Source organism: Heterodontus francisci, chromosome 2, assembly GCF_036365525.1.
Source record: "Heterodontus francisci isolate sHetFra1 chromosome 2, sHetFra1.hap1, whole genome shotgun sequence".
Taxonomy (NCBI): Eukaryota; Metazoa; Chordata; class Chondrichthyes; order Heterodontiformes; family Heterodontidae; genus Heterodontus; species Heterodontus francisci.
This window is the reverse complement of record NC_090372.1, coordinates 93,158,845-93,184,433: the sequence shown is the minus strand read 5'-3', so window position 1 is coordinate 93,184,433 and position 25,589 is coordinate 93,158,845. Positions and strand designations below refer to the sequence as shown.

The following is a 25,589-nucleotide window of genomic DNA, read 5'->3' as shown; positions in this document are numbered from 1 at the left end:
GCCCTGCAGACAGGTAGCCCCACTAAGTTGACATGCTTTGCATCTGGAAAACAGGCACAATACGTACCAATTTCTACCCCAATAATATTTCATGCACTGTTTTCTAGTGTAGTTTTTGTAGTAATTTATTATACCATCTGTGTTCTTCAGATGAACTGTATTAGTACAGATGGGAGGGAAGAATAAAGCAGAACAGCATGATTGTGGAGATAGGTCCTCTGTCTGAATGGATTAGACAGAACCAATATACATATAATTCAGTTCATATTTTGTGATTTACATTCCATAGCTACTTCTGGTTGTCATAATGTAAGAAAATATTTATAGCATGCAATAGTAAAGGAATACACAAAAATACAGAAAAAATTGATGACTGTCATTTTATTTCAAACAGTAATAAAGGTTCGTTTTATACAAGAGATTAAACTAGTAGAAAAAAATAAAATCTGGAGAATATAACCTTTTCATAATGTTCCAAGAGCAAATAGTTAATGGTGATAATCTCAACAAAATTGTGTGCACAATTACAGAAGTCCACATAAACTGCTTCACAGTTATCAAATAAGTCTATTGTCTGTGCATACAAAAACATAGCACTGTAATTAAAAGTTTCCATCACAAGAAGTATTTCTTTAAAAAAAAATGTATTATTTACCCAAGGTTGATAAAATCAAATTAACTGTTGCCAAATACAAGGTTGCAGATTACCTGGAAAGACTGGTTCATTTATATGTATTAGTTTATGCCCCAAAATGGGGCAAAATTTGTTCACGTCGCAGACTTGTATCGATTCCCTGGTGGCCTGGGCAAGTTTCTCTATTGATATCATTGAAGAATGCCTTGCAGGCATTGGCCCGCAAAGCTGCCTGTTCCAGGGGGACTGATGTTAAGTCTGCGTGGCGCTGGTGCTGCACAAATGAATTTTCCCCTGGGAGAATGAATTGCTTTTATGATATCGCTACAAATAGTGGACTGAGGAAATCTTTCCCTCTGGTGTGTACATAAAGCTTTAAACCTAACAATAATCATGGGCGGCACAGTGGCGCAGTGGTTAGCACCGCAGCCTCACAGCTCCAGGGACCCGGGTTCGATTCCGGGTACTGCCTGTGTGGAGTTTGCAAGTTCTCCCTGTGTCTGCGTGGGTTTTCTCCGGGTGCTCCGGTTTCCTCCCACAAGCCAAAAGACTTGCAGGTTGATAGGTAAATTGGCCATTATAAATTGTCACTAGTATAGGTAGGTGGTAGGGAAATGTAGGAATAGGTGGGGATGTTTGGTAGGAATATAGGATTAGTGTAGGATTAGTATAAATGGGTGGTTGATGTTCGGCACAGACTCGGAGGGCCGAAGGGCCTGTTTCAGTGCTGTATCTCTAATCAAATCTAATCAAAACTGATCAATTATTCAGCATGATTTCTCAACAGGTACTTTGTTGCTGACAAAATTAAACAAATTTTTTTCTTTCACCCGAGAATTTAACAAATGTTGGCAAAATCCTCTCAATATTAACTAAATAATGAATAAATCACCCTCTACCAACAGATAATTTAATTAAGTGAAATAAATTGATAACAACGAAGGCAGATGTAAAAATCTGTACTCAAGAAATGGCTGACTTCATCATAAAGTACACAAGGACAATCCCTACCTTCATTAGCTATTATCTATTGTAATAAAGATACACATAGAATTGTGGAACACCACCAACTAAAATTCTGCTGTTGAGGAATCCAATTTCCACAGTAAGTCTGTTTGCAATTTGGAGACATCTCAATCTTAATAAAAGTTTTATAAGACTAAAAGTAATGCTAAACTGGTAGCTTTAATATAGAAGAAAATGCTTTAAAAGTTTATTGTGCTTACCTACCTCGCTCCCTCCTCCCTCCCCATCCACTATAACAATATCTGCTATTTAACACCTAGAGGACACATCAGACTTTTCCCCAGTCAGCTCAAGGTTAATTAGCTGCAGAACTTCAACAGCAGGTCACCAATACATCATATTCCGAATCAGAATGGTGTCAAAAGATAATCTCATGCAAACTGGTTTACAACTTTACAATTTCCAATCATTTCTCACTTCCTACACTTGCCTGCTAAACTGGTCTCAGAACTCTGCAAAACCAATTAAGGATTTGAGACCAACGAGGTTACATAATCCTCATACATTTCACACCTTGCACATTTGAGATGCAAATGAAGGTGATAAATATACATTTTTACAGGGTTTCTGCGGCACGTCAACCAATTTTATGTCAGATGAGTGAGTGAGAGCGCCTGTAAAGAAATTTATCCCCCTCCTTGATATGTGCAAGGTACGAAATACTGTACGTGGAAATTAAAGAATTGTTTATGAATGGGGGTTAGATTAGAAATCCAATACCAAATGCAAGCAGCTTGATGTGCCACACATTCATTACAATGAGGGGAAACGCCTGGGGGCACAGGAGGTAAGTCCAAATGGATAATAAGTTCCATGGTAATTTTTGCAGCCATGAAACCACAAAGTATTAGGTGACCTGATTTTATACCAGTCCTGAACTTTCACACTTTTATGCCCGCTAGTACTGCCATGTCTTCAAGTACGCTATCAGCTAATTCTTTGTGTACATTTGAAAGCTGTTTGGCTTGCTTTACATCCATGAAGTTATCTTTAGCATTAGATAAACATTGAGTCTGCTCATGATAGGAATTATTCACTTGTTTCACTGTTTCAAGATGCTTATCTTCAGCCTGTAGCATTGAATTGATCATCTCCTGGAGTTTAATGTCAGCTGCTATTATGGAATTTGCAGAAACACACAGTTTCTTTGTATACTGCTGTGCAAGTAGAAGTTGCTTTGGGATTGATTGTTCAGGCTGCACAGAAAGAGAGAAATTGTAGCCCTGCATGTCTAGTTTGACTGTAAAATCACCTGAAGAAAATGGAGAAAGAAAAATGAACTCTTTCATAATTAAGGCCTTTAATATTTAGCTTCCAAAATTTAAAATGCACAGTAAGCATCAACACATTTCTCTGCAGCCACCAACCACCTACCTCCCCTCCCCCTACTGCTCTGGAAACAGAGGTTGAATATCTGCAGGGGCTATTCCAATTTTCCATCAGAAGATCCACAGAAATCCCAGAGAAATGTTTAAGCTGTGTGTCCAGGGTTTCCATGGATCTCCCGCTGAAGTTGGGGTAGATGATCAGGAGGTCCCTCACAGAAATTCAACCTGCAGAAGATTTCATCAGTGTGAATCCAGCAATATGTGAAGATGATTATTGGACATTTGAGCCTACAATTGCATTGCGTCCAAACTGGGATGCAATCTGGATGCACAGCAAGCTACATGCACCAAAAGAGACTTGAGGATGAACTCGGACAAAGTGGTCTGCTGATCTCATTTTGCATGTTACTGAAGAGCTGCAAGTCCCAGCGGCAGTTTGTATGTCATGGGGCAGGGCAAGGGAAAAAGAAAATTGTCCAGCCCAAATGCCAGGTGAAGACCTAAGGGAAGTCTAGGAAGGGGGTAGTGCATGCAGGTCATCAGTGGCCTGCAGTTTTAATGTGGAGCCAAGAGGAACATTCCTGCTCCTCCTAGCTCTACATTCAAGCAAATATAAAATTTTGCACTTCTGTTTTCACTAGCAGCTTCCAGCTGTCCCTTTAAGGAACTCTGGTTTGACTGCTGTGCGCCCATGAAAACTGACCACAGCCTGCCTGCCTCATGCTGCGCTCAATCACGACCCAATCTGGCAAAGGAGTCTGAAAAAGGCATTAGGCAACAAGTAATAGACCCAATGTTAGTTTCAGGTGGGATGACGACAAGCCACCCTAACCAATATAGTGTAACGTCCATATCTGATGCAGACTGAGCATGCACATCGCATGCCATATTGGATCCTACAGCATAATTGAATTTCTGGCCTCGATTACATCAATATTTAACAGGAAATAGGGATGCAACATTTCCTACATTACAACAATGACTACACTTCAAAAATACGTTAATGGCTGCAGAGCACTTTGAGACCTCCTGAGGTTGTGAAAGATGTGTATATAAATGTAAGTTGTTATTTATAATTTTTGCATTTACAATATAATGGTAGCATTGATGCAAAGTTGTTTCACTTTGAACCAAGGCTGCAGTAATAGCATGAATTCAGCCTGAATTCTTCTGCTAAACGGAGTGGGACTCTCTGGAGCTGTCAGTATGGCCTTAACACCCAGTTTGCATCACTAAACATTTAGTGTGGAATCACAGATCATTTGAGTTGTATAGGGATGGTAGGGCATGCAACTGCCTACCCCATAGAAACTCTGGATGCAGATACACTGGAATTGTGTCCTGTGAAATTTTGGGGCCAATATCTTCTCCCTGGAAGGAGATACTACCTTCATCATAAGAGTCCCAGCTAAAACATTAACTTTTTCTATTTTTTAGTTGCTGACTACCTTGTGTATTTGTAGAATTCTGTTTTTATTGCAGATTTCCAACAACAGTAGTTTTTTTCTAAATTTCACTAAGAGCAAATAAACCTTTGGATCGTTTCAGATTGGACAATTTTCACACTTACATTGAAGACAAGCTCCAAAAAGAATTGTCAGACAATTGGCACATAGGAAACAGCAATGTGACAGTGCATAATGTTTCAACAGAAGCAGATTTGACTCTAATTTTGTTCAACGCAATGAAATGCAATCTGGAGTTACACCCATATTTGGCTGTAACAACGTCTATGGAAACAAGAGGAAGATGTCATGTCTTTATTTTATTTTTAAGAGATACAGCACTGAAATAGGCCCTTCGGCCCACCGAGTCTGTGCCGACCATCAACCACCCATTTATACTAATCCTACGCTACTCCCATATTCTTACCACATCCCCACCTGTCCTTATTTTCCCCTACCACCTACCTATACTAGGGGCAATTTATAATGGCCAATTTACCTATCAACCTGCAAGTCTTTGGCTGTGGGGGGAAACCGGAGCACCCGGCGACAACCCACGCAGACACAGGGAGAACTTGCAAACTCCACACAGGCAGTACCCAGAATTGAACCCGGATCACTGTTGCTGTGAGGCATCTTCTGTTGGCATCTTTCATCTTTTAGTAACCATTTAGTCTGCTACTTACCAAAGAAGTCACCTCCAGTTCCCGAATCTTTGTTTCATTACAACATTAATGTCAGCATGCTTTACAGAGTGATGTGCACTTGAAGTGTTGCCAGCTAGCAGCTATAGCTTTGTTCAGCCTGAAAGGTCATCAACATGAAAATGTTGACTCGGCTTCTTTTGTTTTTTCACAGATGCTGCCTGACCTGCTGAGTGTTTCCAGCATTTTCTGTTTTTATTATCTTAGCTTCCTTACTTAATAGAATGTAGTTCTAAAACTTCTGAGAAAGTTGAATCTATTTAATATTCACCTATAAATATAAAACGCTGCTACAAATCTATGCGCTTCTCAGGCAGAAAAGCGGATGACCATTTTCCCCACTAGTGTAGTTGAGAATTGGAAATGACACTTTGCTCAAAACAACTCTTTTTCTTGACTTCCAGTTTAAGTTTGGCATTTTTGGACTTTCCATGTTTGCAATTAAGTTGAATTATATTATAGCGGTTCCAGCTTATCTACTTTGACCTAATACATTACACAGAGAGATGCAGCATATTTGTACAAGAACATTTACTCCAATGTAAATGGATCTTTATCAAATGCAAACAAATCTGCTCAAGTAAAGCAAGATAAGGAGGTTGGTCAACAAATTGTAGTTCTGACATAGGCTAGACTCCTGCTCAAGGACATTATTTAATGCCCTGATAATTTCTTTAAGCCTTTGCCTGTGTTTCTTTTCCCTCATTATTATTTGTGATACCTTGCCGTGGGCAAATTGTCTGCCACATTTCCTACATTACAATACTTCAAAAGTGCTTTAATTGTGTGCCAGTTGTGGCTCAGTTAGTAGCACTCTCAGCTCTGAGTCGGAAGGCCCCACTCTAGGACTTGAACACACAAAAAAAAATCAAGGCTCACACTCCATACTGAACAGTACTGAAGGAATGCTGCACTGTCAGAGGTGGCATCTTTTGAATGAGATGTTAAACTCAGGCCCCATCTGCCTGCTCAGGTGGACGTTAAAGATCCCAGAGCACTAATTCGAAGAAGGACAGGAGAGTTATCCCGTGTTGAGGCGAATATTTAGCCCTCAATCAACAACACAAGAAAACAGATTATATGATCATCATTAGATTTGTGAGAGCTTGCTGTGTTCAAATTGGCTGCTGCATTTCCTACATTACAATGGTGGCTACAATTCAAAAAAAAACTTCATTAGCTGTAAAGTGCTTTGAGACATCTGGTGCTCATGCAAAGCACAAAGTAAGTGCAATTTCTTTTCTTTTTTTGCCATCAGTTGTAAAGTGCTTTGAGGCATCCTGAGGTCGTGAAAGGTGTGTTCCCGGTCAGGTGAGGAGGGGTCGAAGGGCTTCCCTCTTTTCCCTCTCCTTGTTTGACCACAACAGATTTAATTCTTCTTTAAAGTGGATGTACTGACCAATTCAGTAGGTGTTTGATTACTTACTTGCTATGATCATAACAAGAACCAATTGGAGAGATTTTCTTGAGTTTAACAAAGAAAGAGGTTAATTTTATTGTACTTAAGTGAACTAATTAAAATAAAAAAAACTATATGCCAACTTTTACACACACACACAACACAGAGTGGGGAAGGATAGATTGGTCGAGTTAGAGTCCACAGCAAAAAAAGGTAGATAGTCAATGGAGTTTGGTGATTTGGCTGGCTTCTAGATGAATTGGTGGTCCTGAGACTTTTAGTCTGAAGAGATAGATGACTGTTTGGTGGATCTCTTAGAGACAGCGATGTGGATGATTTCCCCTAAATTTTGAAATTGTCGCCTGTTTCTAGACTCCCCAACCAGGGGAAACATCTTAGCTGCATCTACCCTGTCTATCCTTTGATGTATTTTATAGGTTTCAATGGGATCACCTCTTTCTTCGAAACTCTAGAGAATACAACTTTGCTTCCAATTTCCACCCTTCTCTCACCTTTACATGGTCCATCTCTGACACTTCCCTTCCCTTCCTCGACTTCTCTGTCTCCATCTCTGGGGATAGGTTGTCTACTAATATCCATTATAAGCCCACCGACTCCCACAGCTACCTTGACTACACTTCTTCACACCCTACCTCCTGTAAGGACTCCATTCCATTCTCCCAGTTTCTCCGTCTCCGACGCATCTGCTCTGATGATGCTACCTTCCATGACGGTGCTTCTGATATGACCTCCTTTTTCCTCAACCGAGGATTTCCCCCCACTGTGGTTGACAGGGCCCTCAACCTTGTCCGACCCATTCCCCGCACCTCTACCCTCACCCCTTCCCCTCCCTCCCAGAACCGTGACAGGGTTCCCCTTGTCCTCACTTTTCACCCCACCAGCCTCCATATCCAAAGGATCATCCTCCGCCATTTCTGCCACCTCCAGCGTGATGCCACTACCAGTTGCATCTTCCCCTCCCTTCCCCTGTCAGCATTCCGAAGGGATCGTTCCCTCCGCGACACCCTGGTCCACTCCTCCATTACCCCCACCACCTCGTCCCCGTCCCAGGGCACCTTCCCCTGCAATTGCAGGAGGTGCAATAGCTGCCCATTTACCTCCTCTCTCCTCACTATCCCAGGCCACAAACACTCCTTTCAGGTGAAGCAGCGATTTACTTCTTTCAATGTAGTATACTGTATTCACTGCTCACAGTGTGGTCTCCTCTACATTGGGGAGACCAAGCGCAGACTGGGTGACCGTTTCGCGGAACACCTCCGCTCAGTCCGCAAGCAGGACCCTGAGCTTCCGGTTGCTTGCCATTTCAACACTCCCCCCTGCTCTCATGCTCACATCTCTGTCCTGGGATTGCTGCAGTGTTCCAGTGAACATCAACGCAAGCTCGAGGAACAGCATCTCATTTACCGATTAGGCACACTACAGCCTGCCGGACTGAACATGGAGTTCAATAATTTCAGAGCATGACAGCCCCCCATTTTACTTTCATTTTTAGTTATTTTTTCTTCCTTTTTTTTTAAAACGTTCTTTTTTACATTTTTTACAACCTTTTGTTTGCATTTATTTCATTTCATCTTAGTTTGTTCAGTTTGCTTACCCACTGTTTTTTTTCAGGTTTGCACTTGCTGCTGTTCAATATTCAGTGTATTTACACCTAATCTGTACTAATGCTTTGTCTTTCAACACACCATTAACATATTGTTTGCCTTTGCTCCATGACCTTTTGTTTAGCTATGTGGCCTGGTCCACTCTAGACGTCCTTTATCTCTTGCCCCACCCCCACCTCACTTGCTTATAACCTGTGACTTTTCTAATATTTGTCAGTTCCGATGAAGGGTCACTGACCCGAAACGTTAACTCTGCTTCTCTTTCCACAGATGCTGCCAGACCTGCTGAGTGGTTCCAGCATTTCTTGTTTTTATTTCTAGAGAATACAGCCTAGTTTCCCCAATCTCTCTTCATAGGACAATCTTGCCATCCCGGGAACAAGTCTGGTGAATCTTCGTTGCACTCCCTCTATGGCAATAATATCCTTCGTAAGGTAAGGGGACCAAAACTGCACACAGTACTCCAAGGCTTGCATGCATGATGAGCTGTGGTTTTCTCAAGGTTGAAATAGGCATTTGTGCAAATTGCTGACAAATGTCGTTTGATCTGGTGTACCACCTGTTTGTGTGATTTAGTCTAGTCCCAACTGGTGGTCTCTTTTGCCAGATCACTTAGGGGGATAGATAGCATAGCGAGATCAGGAACGAAGTGATTAGAGTACGTGACGAGTCCTAGCAGATTCTTGCACACGTCTAAGATCTGCGGCATTTGCAATGGCTTCAACTTTCCGTGGATCTGGTTATACTCCTTCACTGAACATAACTGAAGAATTCAATTCTGTTATCATTGAAAAAGCACATGTCTTTGTTCAAGGTGAGGTTACATTCTCTGAGACGTTGTAGGCTTGCATGGAAGTGTATCTCAAGTACCTTTTCGATGTGGCCACAGCTGCGAATGTCACTGATGTCCAGTATGCCTTCAAATCCTTGAAGAGTAGATTGAATCAAATGCTGGAATGTTTCAGCTGCTGAATTGGCTCCGAAGTTGAGCCTCTTGTTGATGTGGGTACAAAATACAGTAATATATCTCTATTCTTCTGCAAGCTCGATTTGATGGTAGGCTGCATTGAGGTCAAGTTTAGTGAAATGTTTAGCACCATTCATTTTCTTGATGATATCATCGATTGTTGGTGTCAAGTGTCTTTCTCATGGTAAGGCTTGGTTTGATGATCACATATCAACACAGATTCTAATCTTGTTCTCATTCTTAGATTTCTTGATGACTTGAATGGCTCATCCCCAACTTTCTCAATAATGTTAAGGTCAAGTAGTCTTTGAAGTTCCTCCTTTGTCTGTTTCCTGACATGAAATGGTATTCATTGCCGTTAATGCGCAGCTGGGGGCACATTAAAGTCTACATGCAGCTTGCATATAACATCTTTCAGTTTGCTGATACAGTGAAGTGATTAGCATACAGCTCGAGAATGGTTTTGTTATGTGAATGAACCATGTATGTAACTGCAATCATGTGCAGATCTATTGCTGTGTGGAAACTGATGAGTGTGTCACATTCTCCCGATATGACGTAGAATAGAGCTTTCATTCTAATATCTTTGAATGAGACTGACATTTCAAAAGTCCTTCGTATTTTCAGCGGTTTGGCACTGTTGTAAGGGAAATTTTTTGTATTCCCTGGTTGGCAGAGAATGGGGCAATCAAGAAGTTTGTTGAATGTTTTGTCTCCCATGAAACTGACTGATGCTCCTGTGTCTATGAGAGCATCTATGTCCAAGCAGCCAATGGTCACTGTCACACCTGGCTGTTTGCAGTGTCGAAGAGCTCAGGGTCATCCACCTGTTCAGTAGCTTTCCCTGCCCCCCCCACGGGGTGGGGGGGAAGAGACAGGGGGAGAGACAGAGACACCGAGAGAAACAGAGACACAGAGAGAGAGAGTGATCAAGATCACTCCTAACAGATGGACATCTACCCTAAATACGCTGCATCGCTGCAAGAAGTGTGCGGGCAAACATTGACTACTTGTGTATGCACAAAAATGCCAGATATCTCACTAAATCAGTGTCCAACATAGTAAAGAGAAATTAAGTTAATAAATTAGTCTTCTCATTTAAAGCTTCTTCACAAAAATGTACATTTGTTGTTGTTTTGATTAATAGTAAGATAAATTTTGAATGCCTTTATCTTTCTGAAATTGTCTCACCGGCCCCCTACGTAAGACAAATATTGCAATGCGTTCCCCCACACGAGAAAGGTAGCACATCCCTAATATGGGCTATGAAGCAAAGATGGCAGCTGAACATGAAGGCTTCTCCTTTTATTCTGTTTTCGTTTCACTTTGCTAGCATGTGTGTTGTACAACAGCCTCTATAGTACACAATGTGCAATGCAATCGCAATTTAAAAACACTACAACATTACACAATTTGGCAGAGGAATCCTAAAACAGGCCTCTCATTCACATATGAAAGGTGCCTTATGCCTATTTCAGGAAGCCGCAGGGGCATCGGAAAAATGGTCTGACACAATTTCGCATCAGGTGTCTTTCAGGTATATTGGGGACACAGGACACTGGTCCTCAAAATTAACCCTCTTTACAGCCATTCTATACCCACAAAATAGGCACAAAGAGGTCCAACTTGTACTACATTAAGTCGCTGCTTGTTTTTTTTTTAGAAAACAGATCTGTATTCATGGACTCTGGTAAAATGTTGAGTTCTCCACATACTCCCAAAGTGGTACTCCAAATGTTTTAAACTGCACTAGTACATTATGCTTTCATCTGTGGAACCTGCATTCAGATTCAGCACAATAAAGTGGTTAAGATATGTCAAAGAAATACATTTTTAAAATCTTTGCTCAAGCACAGTAAAAAGACTTAATTCCACATTGGACCCAAGAACTGGATATAGATATTGGGTGCCAGTGGTCCACCTGAAACCCTTCATCTTAAATCAGCAGAAAAAGCAAGCAAAAAAATCATAGGAAATAAGACAAGCTTGCCTACTCAGTCTCACGTCTGTTAAATACTGTGGATTCAAAGAACATTGAAGTAGCTCATGGCATAATTTCATTAAACATTCTGAGAGACTGCAAATGCTGGAAATCTGAAATAAACACAGGAAATGCTGAACTTATACAGCAAATTCTTCAGCATCTGTAAACAGAAAATACAAATTCTATGGAAGACAATATATATATTTCAAATTGTAACCTGAAGTCATGAACATATTTTAATTATAAGTTTGATATTATGAATCCCACACAAAAAGCAGATGTTAGGAAGTTTTCATGCTTATAGCCAAACTAAAAATTCCCAGGAATGTTGGTGTTAGTGGACGGAATCCCCTGCCCACCTCTGCCCCTCCTCCATGTACTTACTGTGTTCATATTGAAGTCTCTGAAAACAATCTGTCAGTGTGTCGCACTGACAACTTTCTGTCAACAGTCTTTTGGACTCATGCAGCGTATTGTGATTCTTTTGTTGATGATTGAATGTATCCACAATATTGGCAAAACATTGATCAAGATCCACCACATTTACAATCTTTGCAGCAATTCTCCCATCCTTCATAGACATAACTGTAAAGTTTTTTTGTTACTCAAAAATTAAAAACAATCTTTGTACAAAATCAAGACCTCCAATTTTCCACAACAAAAAAACAATGTTCGAACTGCAGAAATGTTTTAGGGTCTAGTGACAGTCAGTCTGATATTCTACTGTAATATGAAAGTTAAATAAAAATACATTACTGTTCTATTGCTTTCATAACCATAATTAACTTCATTAGAACTGCTTATCTGAATATTTTACACCATGACATCCAGTGGTATTTGTGCTCTCTTTATCATAAGAGTACAAGGTAGCAACTATTTTGTTTATATAGTTGGGTGGAATGGATTGGTAGAGACAACAGTGAAACACCGACTTAAAATTCTTTGCATCTATATTTAGTATAACGAAGCATCCCAAGTTGTTTTTACGTAACTCCAAAGTCAGCTTCCTGCTTCAAAACAAAACTGTCTGGTTTGGAATGGAAAAAATAATATATAGAGGAAAGTTGCAGTCTGTCCCTAAGGTACCAGGAGCAGTCTGGAAGAATCCTGTCATTTTAAATGTAGTTAGGCCGGTGCATACTCTTATACATTACTTCTGTTTGTCTTCATGAAATGATTACCATTTGCATAGAAAAAATACTTCCACAAGAATGATTAGCAGATTATCTCTGTATTATAAAGTTTCTGAAAATTGAACCAGGCTGTTAACACATGTACCTTAAAATTAGATGAGAATCATTGTGCAGTATTATACATTTGATTTTGTGTTTAGAGCTGCCCACAGACTTTTTGTAGACTTCTGAGTGAGTATTTGCAGTTGCTGGAGATCCTTTTCAGCATGACGCCCTCTACAGGAGATCTGTGGCATGTGTGAACAGGACAAGCAACAGTGTTTTTCTTCAACCAATCAGATTGAAGAGTCCTCACCGAGACACGCAGGCCAGAATTTTATGATCCCAGTAGGGACAGGAATGGAGACGGGTGGCCATAAAATTGCAAGGGAAGGTGGGGTTGGAGTGTCCGTTGCTTTCCCGACACCATGGAATTTAGTCCAGGGCGAGGAAGGCTGAAAACTGCTCTTCCACCTTGAGGCCCTTAAATGGCCACTTAATGGCCTCTTCATGTCGCCATTGGCATTTTAGCAGCAGCGGGGGGTGCCTGCACCAAATGGGGAGGTCACCCAGTAAATCCAGGCCCTCCTCCCGTGGGCAATCTGTACCCCATGGAGGTCCCTGGCGGCAAAGGCTGTCCCTGTACACCATTCACCTCCCCCCCACCCCGCCCTCAACTACCCACTATCACCCCCCCATCCCTCACTGGGGCTTGCCTGACTAGCCCCGGTGAGCCTGCCCTCACTTACCTGCATTTCGGGGCTAAATGGCTGCTCTTTGTGTGGTGACTGCAGAAGTTCCAGCAGTGGCCACTGCTCCTGGTGGAGCTGCTGGAACTGCTGAGCATTTAAGGGATGGGGACACCAGTGCCGGGCAGTTGCCTGAGCGCCATAAGACACAGCCGGGAGTCCCCCAAACGGCTGACGCTGCTTAAAATTCAGCCCGCAGTGACGAAACCAGGAACTATAAATTAAAATATTTAGTTCAATGTAAAATCATGTATAAAAGCAAAATAAATGAGGGAAGATGAGACTGATAGCAAGAGACGGAACAAGTAAAAAATATTTTTTAAAAAAAATCACCAATAATTAAAATCTAATGGAATGAAACTCTACACTTATAAATGTAAATTTTCAGTGCCAGAGCAGTTGTTTGGCATCAATTAAGATTTTTCACAACATTAAAAATTGAACTTACACTTGAATGTGCACACCCTAATTTTTTCTGGCATGCTTAATGGGCAACTAGTGGGCCAGTACAGCAACTTCATGCCCATACATTTATTTCAATGCCAAGTCTCTCGTTAAGGTTCCTGTGTAGTAAAGTTGTGGATGAGCAGAACAAATCAGGTAGCAACTTCCGTATTTGTGTGTTTAACTGCATTGTGTGGACACTGGAAGTTGCTATTCAATTTATTCCATAAATAATGGTGAGCATTGATAGCGTCACCGTTATTCCAATTCAAAATCCGGGCCTTTATGTTTAAAGGTTTCCAAGCCAATTTACTGAGAAACCCATACAAGCAAAGATTGTGTTTGCCTGACATGGAATGCACAATCTTTCCCTGTAAGAATATGTTCAAATTATCTCAGTCCAAAGAGCTTAAGTGCAGGCTGAACCACTGCCTATTAAAGTTAATTGTTATTTATTTGGGCTAAGAGGAAAGGAAGTGAAAGAGCATAATATTGAAAAGCTAGGAATGAAAATGTGACCCTAGCTTGTTGATTGGTCTACTAAATAATTATGTGTAGTTTAGTAACTAAGGGGAGAGCACGGGAAAGAAACAAGGCATTAACAAATCTTACGTTCTGTTGGGCGTTGCAATCGTCTTGCAGACTGGGGACTCAATAGGGGCTCTCTCTGCAAAGAATAAAGGTAAATCTTTATATTAGACATATGCTTATTACCACATACATAATTTACATACAGAGGAGTGATTACTTCCTGGGGCAGAACACAGAGCACCACAGGAGAGGCTTGTGATTTAAACAGAACAGCAGCAGCAGAATCAATAGAGCAGACAAAGCAAAAACCAAAGGAATTTGAGAAAGTGATGTCACACTGAACATAGAGGAGGATGTCACATCACAAGGAAAGGAGGTGGGTGTAAGTTACAGGTAATTTTTAAGTTTAATCTACATTTAACTTAAACCAGATCCAGTAATTGAGTCTTAATTTTATTTCTGGTAAGCTTAGTTACTCATCTAATCAATAGAGGCAGAGCATGGCAAGGCACTTCAGTCCTGTGGAAAGCCCATCCTGTGCTATGTGGGAATTCCAGAATGCTTCTCACGTACACGTTAAAGGCCGATTAACAAAATTGAGTCTATTAGAATAGAGGGTCAGTGTCAGCTTGAATAAAACATTGGCTTAAGGACAGAAAACAGAGTCATAGTAAATGTTTTTTTTTAGACTGGAGGATGGGAGACAGTGGTGTTCTTCAAGGGTCAGTGCTAGGACTACTGCTTATTTTGATATATATAAATGACTTAGATATTGAAATACAGAATAAAATTTCAAACTGGTATCAAACCTGGAAGTGTGGCAGACAGTGAGGATGATACCAATCAACTGCAACAGAATATATACAGGCTAGCAGAATGGGCAGACAAGTGGCAGATGGAATTTAATACAGAGAAGTGTGAGGTGATGCGTTATGGCAAGAGGGATAAAATAGGTAACATAGACTTAATGGCACAGTTCTAAAGAGTGTGCTGTGTTATGATCCCTGTAGAGACCACCAGCAAACCAAAAGAATCAAATCCACCAACTGACCCCAATATAGGAAACAAAAACCATTGGGACAAGATTTCACTTCTATAAATTTTACTGTAACACTCAAACCAAAACCAACATAAATTATACAGGAACCAACAGTTAAATCATGACCTTAAAAGATTACACATTAATTAGCAGATGCAACAAAGATGGTTCTTACAAATCCTCTGAACAGTCTCATCAGCAAGCTGGTGCCAAACAGTCCCACAGTACAACACAATCAGGAACTTCCTCAGGTAGTTTTCCAAGTCATTTCCTCCAAGACGCAGATATGGAAGTAATAATGGCCTGTCAATAGCGAACAATGTAATCCCTTTAACGGTTCTTCAGTCTTGTCACCTCTCGAACAACCTCGGCCACAACTGTCCTGATGACATGGTTCCACGGATAACTCTAAATCACCAAGGACAGTTGCCTTAAGTCGTATTCGCCAATGGTCGGTCCTCGGTGTCCAAGTTCCTCTGTTTGCAGCCTGTCTCTTTAGAGCAACTGCCTGCTGTTTTATTTCACACGCACAGAGCAGTCTGTTTCAGTTTCAAGCAGCTTTTCTGGAAGCCCCACAACCTGCTGCTTAATTCCCCACAGCAGACCAGAAAACAAGTTCCAAATTCAGTGGCTGGTCCACTCAGAAGGCTTTTTACCATTGGACAATCTTTTCAATCCTTTCTTAATCTACTTGTTAATTTACATTTTTAGCAGAGGCATTCTACTGTTCCACATGACTCTCTCTCACTGCCAAAAAACCAATCCAGCCTGATTTTTGAAGTCTGTGTAGTCTTAAAAAACCTGAAATCTGAGCTGCAGTCACATTTCTCTGGTAAAAAAAAACTTCTGTTTCTAAGCTGGTCCTGACTTCCCAGAACTTTGAAGTTTTTAGTTTCATTTTCAAATCCCTGTCCGACTCAAAAAAACACACTTTGAACCCCAAAGTCACAGCACCTACAATGGTCTGCACTGTGGACTCCATCACAGCAGGGACAGAGGAACCTGGGTGTTCATGTGCATAGATCTTTGAAGGTGGCAGGACATATTGAGAGTAAATAGCAAAGAATATGGGACCTTGGGCTTCATAAATAGAGGCATTGAATACGAAAGCAGGGAAGTTATGCTGAACCTTTATAAAGCTCTTGTTAGGCCCCAACTAGAATATTGTGTCCAGTCTGGTCACCACACTTTAGGAAGGATGTGAGAGTCACAGAATCATTTATGGCACAGAAGGAGGCCATTTGACCCATTGAATCCATGCCAGTTCTCCACAGAGCAATCCAGTAAGTCTCACTACCCCACCTGATCCCTATAGCCCTGCAAGTTTACTTCCTTCATGTAGCCATTCAATTTCCTTTAAAAAGTCATTGATTGTCTCCGTTTCCACCACCCTTGTGGGCAGTGAGTTCCAGGTCATTTCCACCCACTACATAAAAAAGTTCTTCCTCATATTACCCCTGCATCTCTTGTCCAAAATCTTCAATCTGTGTCACCGAGACCTTGTACCATTAGTTAACTGGTCCCTGAGAGGCTACAAGGAAGATGTTCCAAGGATGAGGGATTTTAACTACAAGGCTAGGTTGCAGATTCTGGGGGTTGTTCTCCTTGGAGCAAAGGAGATTGCAGGGATTTGATAGAAAGGTACAAGATTATAACAGGTTTAGATAAGATACACAAAAAAAGGTGTTCCCATTAGCTAATGGTAGAAGGATTAGGGAACACAGATTTTGGGCAAAAGATGCAGGGGGCATATGTGGAAGAACTTTTTTTTAACACGGCAAGTGGTAATGACCTGGAACTCATTGCCTACAAGGATGGTGGAAGCAGAGACGATGAATGATTTCAAATAGAAATTGGATAGGCACTTCAGGGAAGTAAACTTGCAGAGCAATGGGGATAGAGCTGGGAATGGGACTGATTGGATTGCTCTCATAGAGCTGGCATGCACTCAATGAGCTGAATGGCCTCCTTCTGTGCTGTAATGACTCCATAGTCTGCATTACATGGGCCCCCGTGAGGCGAGGTCGGAGGCGGGGGCCCATAGAATCGCGATAAGTAGCGGGAGGGTGGAGGGCCCGTCATCGATTTTGCAGGGGGCAGGATAGGCCGACAATGACCTTCCTGCCCATAGCCACTTGAGGTCCTTAAGTGGCCTATTAACATCCACTTAAGGGCCTCTTCCCACCACTGCTGGGATCTAACCGGCATTGGGGGTGCCTCTGCCACACAGGGAGCCTTGTAAAATGAGGCGCCTTTCCTGCAGGTTTAGGGGCGGGCCCCCTCCTCCATGGGCTGTCTGTCGTCCACAGAGGACCTGGCTGGGAAACTCAGGATCCCCCCTCCCCCAGGGTTTTATGACCACCTCCCCAACCCCTCTCGCCGACACCTTCCAGACTGGACCCGGCGACCCCACCTCACTTACCTGAGGTCCGAGATTCCAGCGCTGGAACTGGGTCCGAGGCCTCGGCAGTACCGGCAATGGCCACTGTTCTTGATGGCGCTGCCGATACAGCTGAGCTGCAGGTCCTGTGATTGGCCAGCTACTCTTGGAAGCAGGATCCTCCTCTTTAAAAGTGAGAGATCCCAGGGCCAGAAACTTCGCCCCTGGAATAACAGAGGATTGCGCCAGGGTGGATTTTTTTCATTCGATCATGCGATGTGGGCATCATTGGCTAGACCAGCATTTATTGCCCATCCCTAATTGCCCTTGAGAAGGTGGTGGTGAGCTGCCTTTTTGAATCGCTGCAGTCCATTTGGTGTAGGTAAACCCACAGTGCTGTTAGGGACGGAGTTCCAGGATTTTGACCCAGCGACAGTGAAGGAATGGCGATATAGTTCCAAGTCAGGATGGTGTGTGGCTTGGAGGGGAGCTTGCAGGTGGTGGTGTTCCCATGCATCTGCTGCCCTTGTCCTTCTAGGTGGTAGAGGCCGCGGGTTTAGAAGGTGCTGTCTAAGGAACCTTGGTGCGTTGCTGCAGTGCATCTTGTAGATGGTACACACTGCTGCCACTGTACGTCGGTGGTGGAGGGAGTGAATGTTTGTGGATAGGGTGCTGATCAAGTGGGCTACTTTGTCCTGGATAGTGTCGAGCTTGAGTGCTGTTGGAGCTATGCTCATCAAGGCAAGTGAAGAGTATTCCATCATACTGCTGACTTGACCCTTGTAGATGGTGGACAGGCTTTGGGGAGTCAGGAGGTAAGTTACTCACCACAGGATTCCTAGCCTCTGACCTGCTCTTGTAGCCACAGTATTATATGATTACTCCAGTTCAGTTTCTGGTCAATGGTAACCCCCAGGATGTTGATAGTGGGGGATTCAGCAATGGTAATGCCATAGAATATCAAGGGGTGATGGTTAGATTCTCTCTTGTTGGAGATGGTCATTGCCTGGCTATGGGAGCCCCGCCTCCTCCACGAAATCCAGCCCTATGACTCTATGTGTAGTAACTGTCATCAGCTGGAGCAGTTCAAGCTCCAGGTTTTAGAGTCTGAGCTGCAGCTGGCGTCACTGCAGTGCATCCGCAAGGCTGAGAGGTGGTAACCCCGCTACTTAAAAGTGCGCGAGCAGAGAGGAAATAGCTGACCACTAATCAGTCAAGGAGGACCAGACAGGTCATGCAGGAGTCCCTCGAGTGCATTTCACTTTCTATTGCTAACTGTCTAACTGCTATTCAGTTCTGAATAGTGGTGAGGGCAATGATTCCTCTGAAGATTACAGCCAAAGTCATGTCCATGGTACCATCGGTGGCTCAGCTATGCAGGGTGGGAAGGAAGGGAGGTCAGAAAAACAAAAGTGATAGCGGGTTCTATAGTTAGGGGAAGAAACAGGCATTTCTGCAGCCCCAGACGTGACTCCAGGATGATAAATTGCCTCCCTGGAGTCAGGATTAAGTAAGCAGCTGCAGGGCATTCTGAGTGGGGAGGGTGAGCAGCCAGAGTTCATGGTCCATATTGGTACCAAAGACATAGGTAGAAAGAGGGATGAGGCACTGCAAGCAGAGTTTAGGGAACTGGGAAAGAAATTAAAAGACCTGAAAAGGTAGTAAGCTCTGGATTACTCCTGGTGCCACACACTAGTGAGTAGAGAAATAGGAGAATAGTAGAGATGAGTGCGTGGCTGAAGAGATGGTGCAAGAGGGAGGGCTTCGAATTCCTGGGGCTTTGGGACCAGTTTAGTGGGAGATGGGACCTGCATAAACTGGACAAGTTGCACCCCAACAGGGGCCGGACCAATATTGTAGAGGAAAGTGACCCTTCTTCGGGTCTCTGACCCGAAACGTTAACTTTGCTTCTCTTTCCACAGATGCTGCCAGACCTGCTGAGTGGTTCCAGCATTTCTTGTTTTATTTCAGATTTCCAGCATCCACAGTATTTTGCTTTTATTGTGGAGGGAAGGTTTGCTAGTGCAGTTAGGGAGGGTTAAACGAGCTTGGCAGGGGAATGGGAACCTGAGCGTAGATTCAGAGGGACAGAAGCAAAGCTGGTGGAAAATTAGTAAGTGAGTATGGAAGGCAGAGAAAACAAAGGCTAGAAAACAGACAACAAAGAAGTTGTTCAGTGATTAGTGGTATGTACTTCAGTGCAAGGAGTCTAGTGAATAAGGCAGATGAGCTGAGGGCATAGATAGACACTTTGAAGTATAATATCATATCTGTTACTGAAATATGGCTTAAAGAAGGGCAGGAATGGCAGCTGACTCCACAAAAAAAAAAGAGGGGTAATACAGGCATTGTAGTTAAGGAGAAGGAGAGTGAAATATTGGATGGCATAAACATAGTGAGAGGAAATATTAAGGAGTTTAGCATCTTTGAAAGTAGATAAATCACCAGGCCTGAATGAAGTGTATCCCAGGCTGCTAAGAGAAGCAAGGGAGGAAATTGCAGAGGCTCTCTGACCATCATTTTCCAATCCTCACTGGCTTACAGGCATGGTATTGGAGGGCTGGAGGGCTGCGACTGCTAGCATTGTATCTTTATTTAAAAGGAAGGAAGGAATAGACAGTGAAGGAACGGTGATATTGTTCCAAGTCAGGATGATGTGTGGCTTGGAGGGGAACTTGGAGGTGGCAGGTTACAAGAGTCATTACAGGTCATTCAGTCCAACCCTGGTAATGGGCAAGTTGTTGGAAAAAAATTCTGAGGGTCATTATAAATCGTCATTTAGAAAGGCATGGATTAATCAAGGACAGTCAGCATGGATTTGTTCAGGAAAGATCATATCTGACTAACCTGATGGTATTTTTTGAGGAGGGTTGATGAGGGTAGTATGTTTGACACCACCTACATGCATTTTAGCACATTTTTTGACAAGGTCCCACATGGCAGGCTGGTCAGAAAAGTAACAGCCCATGGGATCCAGGGGAACATGGCAAGTTGGATCCAAAACTGGCTCAGTGACACGAAGCAAAGGATAATAGTCAACAGGTATTTTTGTGACTAGAAGGTTGTTTCCAGTGGGATTTCAAAGGGCTCAGTACCAGATCCCTTGCTTTTTCCTGGTCTATATCAATGACGGAAACTTAAATGTAGAGGGCATGATCTAGAAGTTTGCAGATGATACAAAAATTTGTCATGTGGTTGATAGTGAGGAAGAAAGCTGTAGATTGCAGGAAGATATCAATGGATTGGTCAGGTTGACATAAAAGTGGCAAATGGAATTCAATCTGGAGAGATGTTAGGTAATGCTTTTGGAGAGGGCAAACAAGATAAGAGAATACACAATAAATTATAGAATACTGAGATGTGTGGAGGAACGGAGCAACCTTGGAGTGCATGTCCACAGACCCCTGAAGGTAGATAAGGTGGTAAAGAAGATATATGGGATATTTTCCTTTATTAGCCAAGGCATGAAATATAAGAGCGGGAGGTTATATTGGAGCTGTTTAATTCACCAGTTAGGTCACAGCTAGAGTACTGCATATAGCTCTGGTCACCGATTACAGAAAGGATGTGATCGCACTCAAGACGTTACCGAGGGGATTTACGAGGTTGTTACCAACAATGGAGAACTTTAGCTAAAAGAAAAGATTGAATAAGCTGGGGTTGTTTTCTTTGGAACAGAGGAGGTTGAGGGGAGATTTATTTGAGGTGTATAAAATTATGAGGTGTCTAGATAGTGTGAATAGGAAAGAACTATTTCCCTTAGCACAGTGGTCAGTAACAAGGGAGCATATATTTAAAGTAATTGGCAGAAGGATCAGAGGAAAGTTGAGAATTTTTTTTTCCCCCAGAGGGTGGCAGGGGTCTGGAACTCATTGTGGGAGTCTGGAACTCATTGTGGGAGTCTGGAACTCATTGTGGGAGTCTGGAACTCATTGTGGGAGTCTGGAACTCATTGTGGGAGTCTGGAACTCATTGTGGGAGTCTGGAACTCATTGTGGGAGTCTGGAACTCATTGTGGGAGTCTGGAACTCATTGTGGGAGTCTGGAACTCATTGTGGGAGTCTGGAACTCATTGTGGGAGTCTGGAACTCATTGCCTTAAAGGGTGGTCGAGGCAGAAATCCTCATCACATTTAAAAAATAACTGGATATGTACTTGAGGTGCCATAACCAAGGGCTACGGACCAAGAGCTAGAAAGCGGGATTAGGTTGTATAGCTCCTTTTCGGCCAGGACAGACACAATATCCCAAATCACCTCCTTCTGTGCCATCAATTTTCTATGATCTTATATTACATAAGTAACATAGAAACAAAGATATTTTCTTCTAATCTAGCCAATCCCTTACCATTTATCTTTGGAAATTCAGAAGGTTATTAGGTATGATACTTGGCTGTACAATCTTTCTAAATGTGGAATCACGATTGACAAACTACATAATTCAGAGCATAAAACGAGCATATGCATAGCAAGATAATTCTTATAAAGTGCCTTTGCAGAGTAATTTTTTTAAAAGAAAAGGCCACCTTCAATTCATGTGCAACTAATATTTTGAGGTTATTTAATATTTTCAAAATATGACATACAAACATACGAATTAGGAGCAGTAAGAGGCCACTTGGCCCTTCGAGCCTGCTCTGCCATTCAATAAGTTCATGGCTGAACTGATTACTCCACATTTCCACCTACCCCCGATAACCTTTCGCCCCCTTGCTGATCAAGAATCTATCTACCTCTGCCTTAAAAATATTCAAAGACTCTGCTTCCACTGCCTTTTGAGGAACAGAATTCCAAAGACTCATGACCCTCTGAGAGAAAGAAGTTCTCCTCATCTCTGTCTTGAATGGGCGACCCCTTATTTTTAAACAGTGACCCCTAGTTCTAAATTCTCCCACAAGGGGAAACATCCTTTCCACATCCACCCTGTCAAGACCCTTCAGGATCTGATATATTTCAATCAAGTCACCTGCTACTCTTCTAAATTTCAGAGGATACAAGCCTAGCCTGTCCAATCCTTCCTTGTAAGACAGCCCGCCCATCCCAGGTATTAGTCGAGTAAACCTTCTCTGTACTGCCTCTAACACCCATCCCAGGTATTAGTCGAGTAAACCTTCTCTGTACTGCCTCCAATGCATTTACATCCTTCCTCTAAATAAGGAGACCAGTACTGTACACAGTACTCCAGATGTGGTCTCACCAATGCCCTGTGTAGCTGAAGCATAACCTCCCTACTTTTTTATTCAATTTCCCTCACAATAAACGATAACATTCTATTAGCTTTCCTAATAACGTGCTGTGCCTGCATACTAACCTTTTGCAATTCATGCACGAGGACACTTAGATCCCTCTGAATCTCAGAGCTCTGCAATCTCTCACCATTTAGATAATGCTTCTTTTTTATTCTTCCTGCCAAAGTGGATAATTTCACACTTTCCTACATTAGAGTCATAGAGTCATACAGCATAGAAACAGGCCCTTTCGCCCACCGCGTCCATGCCGACCATAATGCCTATCTATACTAATCCCACCTGCCTGTATTAATTCCATATCCCCCTATGCCTTGCTCATTCAAGTACCTGTCCAGATGCCTCTTAAATGTTGCTACTGTTCCTGCCTCCACCATCTCCTCTGGCAGCTCATTCCAGATACCCACTATTCTTTGTGTGAAAAATTTACCCCTTTGATCCTCTTTAAACCTCCTCCCTCTCACCTTAAATCTATGCCCTCTAGTTTTAGTCACCCCTACCATGGGAAACAGACTCTGGCTATCTACCCTATCTATGCCTCTTATAATTTTATATACCTCTATCATGTCCCCTCTCAGCCTCCTTCGCTCCAGGGAAAACAGACCCAGCCTATCCAATCTCTCTTTATAACTCAAGCCCTCCAAACCAGGCAACATCCTTGTGAATCTTTTCTGCACAATCACATCTTTCCTGTAGTGCGGCGACCAGACTGCACACCGTACTCCAAATGCGACCTAACCAACATTTTGTACAACTGTAACATGACGTCCCAACTCTTGTACTCAATGCCTCGGCCAATGAAGGCAAGCATGCCATACACCTTCTTCACCACCCTGTCTACCTGTGTTGCCAGTTTCAGGGAACTATGTACTTGCACCCAAGGTCTCTCTGCTCAACAACACTCCCCAGGGCTCTGCCATTCACTGTATATGTCCTGCCCTGGTTTAACTTCCCAAAATGCATCACTTCACACTTGTCTGCATTAAATTCCATTTGCCACTCCCTTGCCCACTTTCCCAGTTGATTTATATCCTATTGTAACCTTAGACAACCTTCTTCACTGTCCACTATACCACCAATTTTGGTGTCATCTGCAAACCTATTAATCATGCCCCCTACATTCATATCCAAGTCATTATACTCCATTTTCCAGATCTTTGCCCACTCACTTAACCTATCTATATCCCTTTGTAGCCCCCTTATGTCCTCTTCACAAGTTACTTTCCTACCTATCTTTGTGTCATCAGCAAATTTAGCAACCATACCTCCGGTCCCTTCATTTAAGCCATTTATATAAATTGTAAAAAGTTGAGGCCCCAGCACAGAATCCCTGTGGCACACCACTTGTTACATCTTGCGAACCAGAAAATGACCCATTTATGCCTACTGTTTCCTGTTAGCTAGTCAATCTTCTATCCATGCCAACATGTTACCCCCTACACAATGAGTTTTTATTTTCTGCAATAGCCTTTGATGTGGCACCTTGTCAAATGCCTTCTGGAAATCTAAGTACAATACATCCACCGGTTCTCCTTTATACACAGCACATGTAACTCCCTCAAAGTACTCCAATAAATTTGTTAAACATGATTTCCCTTTCACATAACCATGTTGACTCTGCCTGATATCCTTGAATTTTTCTAAATGCTCTGCTATAACATCTTAAATAATAGCTTCTGGCATTTTCCCTAAGACAGATGTTACGCTAAAAAATTGATTTGGAGAAATAAAAATATTTGATTTAAAATCAAGACTGCTTGATTTCTAAAATACACATTCAGTATTGTGTTGCAAGAGCACTACTTTCAGGCCAAAAGCAGCAATGTAGCAAAACATCATCAGCATGCACCCCAATTGGACAATAACAGCTCCGAGTAGCATTGTGTTGTAGTGTGCTTGAGGTTTGTGTCTGTCGTCCTCGGAATTTCTAATTTCAGCCATGCCAACAAAGGGAAATTGTTGGTTTCTCATGAAGGGATGGGGCATTAAGATAATTTAAGTCATCCTAGTTTACACTTCTCAAACGCTTGCCAACCAATTAGACAGCAGCAATGGTAGAAGATTGACAGCTGGCATCAGACCACCCCACTTGTTGCAGAAATGGGCAAGGCCAAGGAAACCAAGGACTGGATTTTATGCAGGAGGCATGGCTCCCGGTGCCGGGCTGAATATTAGGGAGAAACCCTGCCTCTACAGTTTCTCTGACCCCCTCCCCCCCCCGGAGTCATCCTCCTGTCTTTTGAGGTCAAAGTTTAAGCAGGCAGGACCTCCATCCCTTTAAAAATAATAGGGGTGGGGATCCTGCCCCCAAGAGCTGCCGGCCAATCACAGGGCCAGCTGCTCAGCAGTATCGGCAGCGCCACTGGGAGCGGTGCCCACTGCCGGTACTGCAGAGGCCTCAGACCCAGGCCCAGCACTGGAAGCCTGGAGAAGAGATAGGTGAGGTGGGGTCACTGGGTCCAGTCCGGGGATGTTCAGTCCAAGGGGAAGGTGGTCCTAGGGGGGTGAATTGGTTCCCGGTGGGGGTCCTCCACGGGCCATAAATTGCCCACGGAGGAAGGCCCCCTCCCCACTAAGCCCACAGGGAGGGCACCTCATTTTCCAAGGTAAATCCCAGCGGCAGTGGGAAGAGGGTTTGAACTGGCTGTTAATAGGCCACTTAAGGAACTCAAGGGTCTCAACTGACCTCTGGACGGGAAGGTCGTCGTCAGCCTATCCTGCCCCCTGGGCAGATCGGGCGTAGCAACCCTGGCATCAGTTTCTATGGCAACCGCTGCTGTTACAATTTTCTGGCCCACCCCTGGCACGAAACCCGACGTCAGGCTGAGAACAAAATGAAGCCCCAATTGCTGCAGGTGCTCAGCGTACTATGAGATCAGCTGTAAATTGGTGATACCATATACATGTCACCGGTTCTA

The 25,589-nt window shown here is 42.9% G+C and overlaps 1 protein-coding gene across 3 annotated transcripts in view; it reads right to left on the bottom strand.

Annotated features, from left to right (window-relative positions):
• Window positions 1-412: 412 nt before the first annotated feature.
• Window positions 413-25,589, bottom strand: part of si:ch73-345f18.3 (uncharacterized) — a 46,031-nt gene continuing 20,854 nt past the window's right edge. Inside the window, exons 1-4 of one of the 3 annotated variants that reach the window (XM_068050941.1) lie at window positions 15,223-15,733; window positions 14,090-14,144; window positions 11,497-11,697; window positions 413-2,912 (exon numbers count right to left, since the gene is read on the bottom strand). In XM_068050941.1, the coding sequence (XP_067907042.1) occupies window positions 2,542-2,912; window positions 11,497-11,697; window positions 14,090-14,144; window positions 15,223-15,243 (648 nt within the window). In that variant the 5' untranslated portion in view covers window positions 15,244-15,733 and the 3' untranslated portion in view covers window positions 413-2,541. Of the gene's footprint in view, window positions 2,913-11,496; window positions 11,698-12,390; window positions 12,462-14,089; window positions 14,145-15,222; window positions 15,734-25,589 lie in introns of those variants that run through there. The other 2 variants (XM_068050933.1, XM_068050949.1) reach the window with 2 other exon arrangements.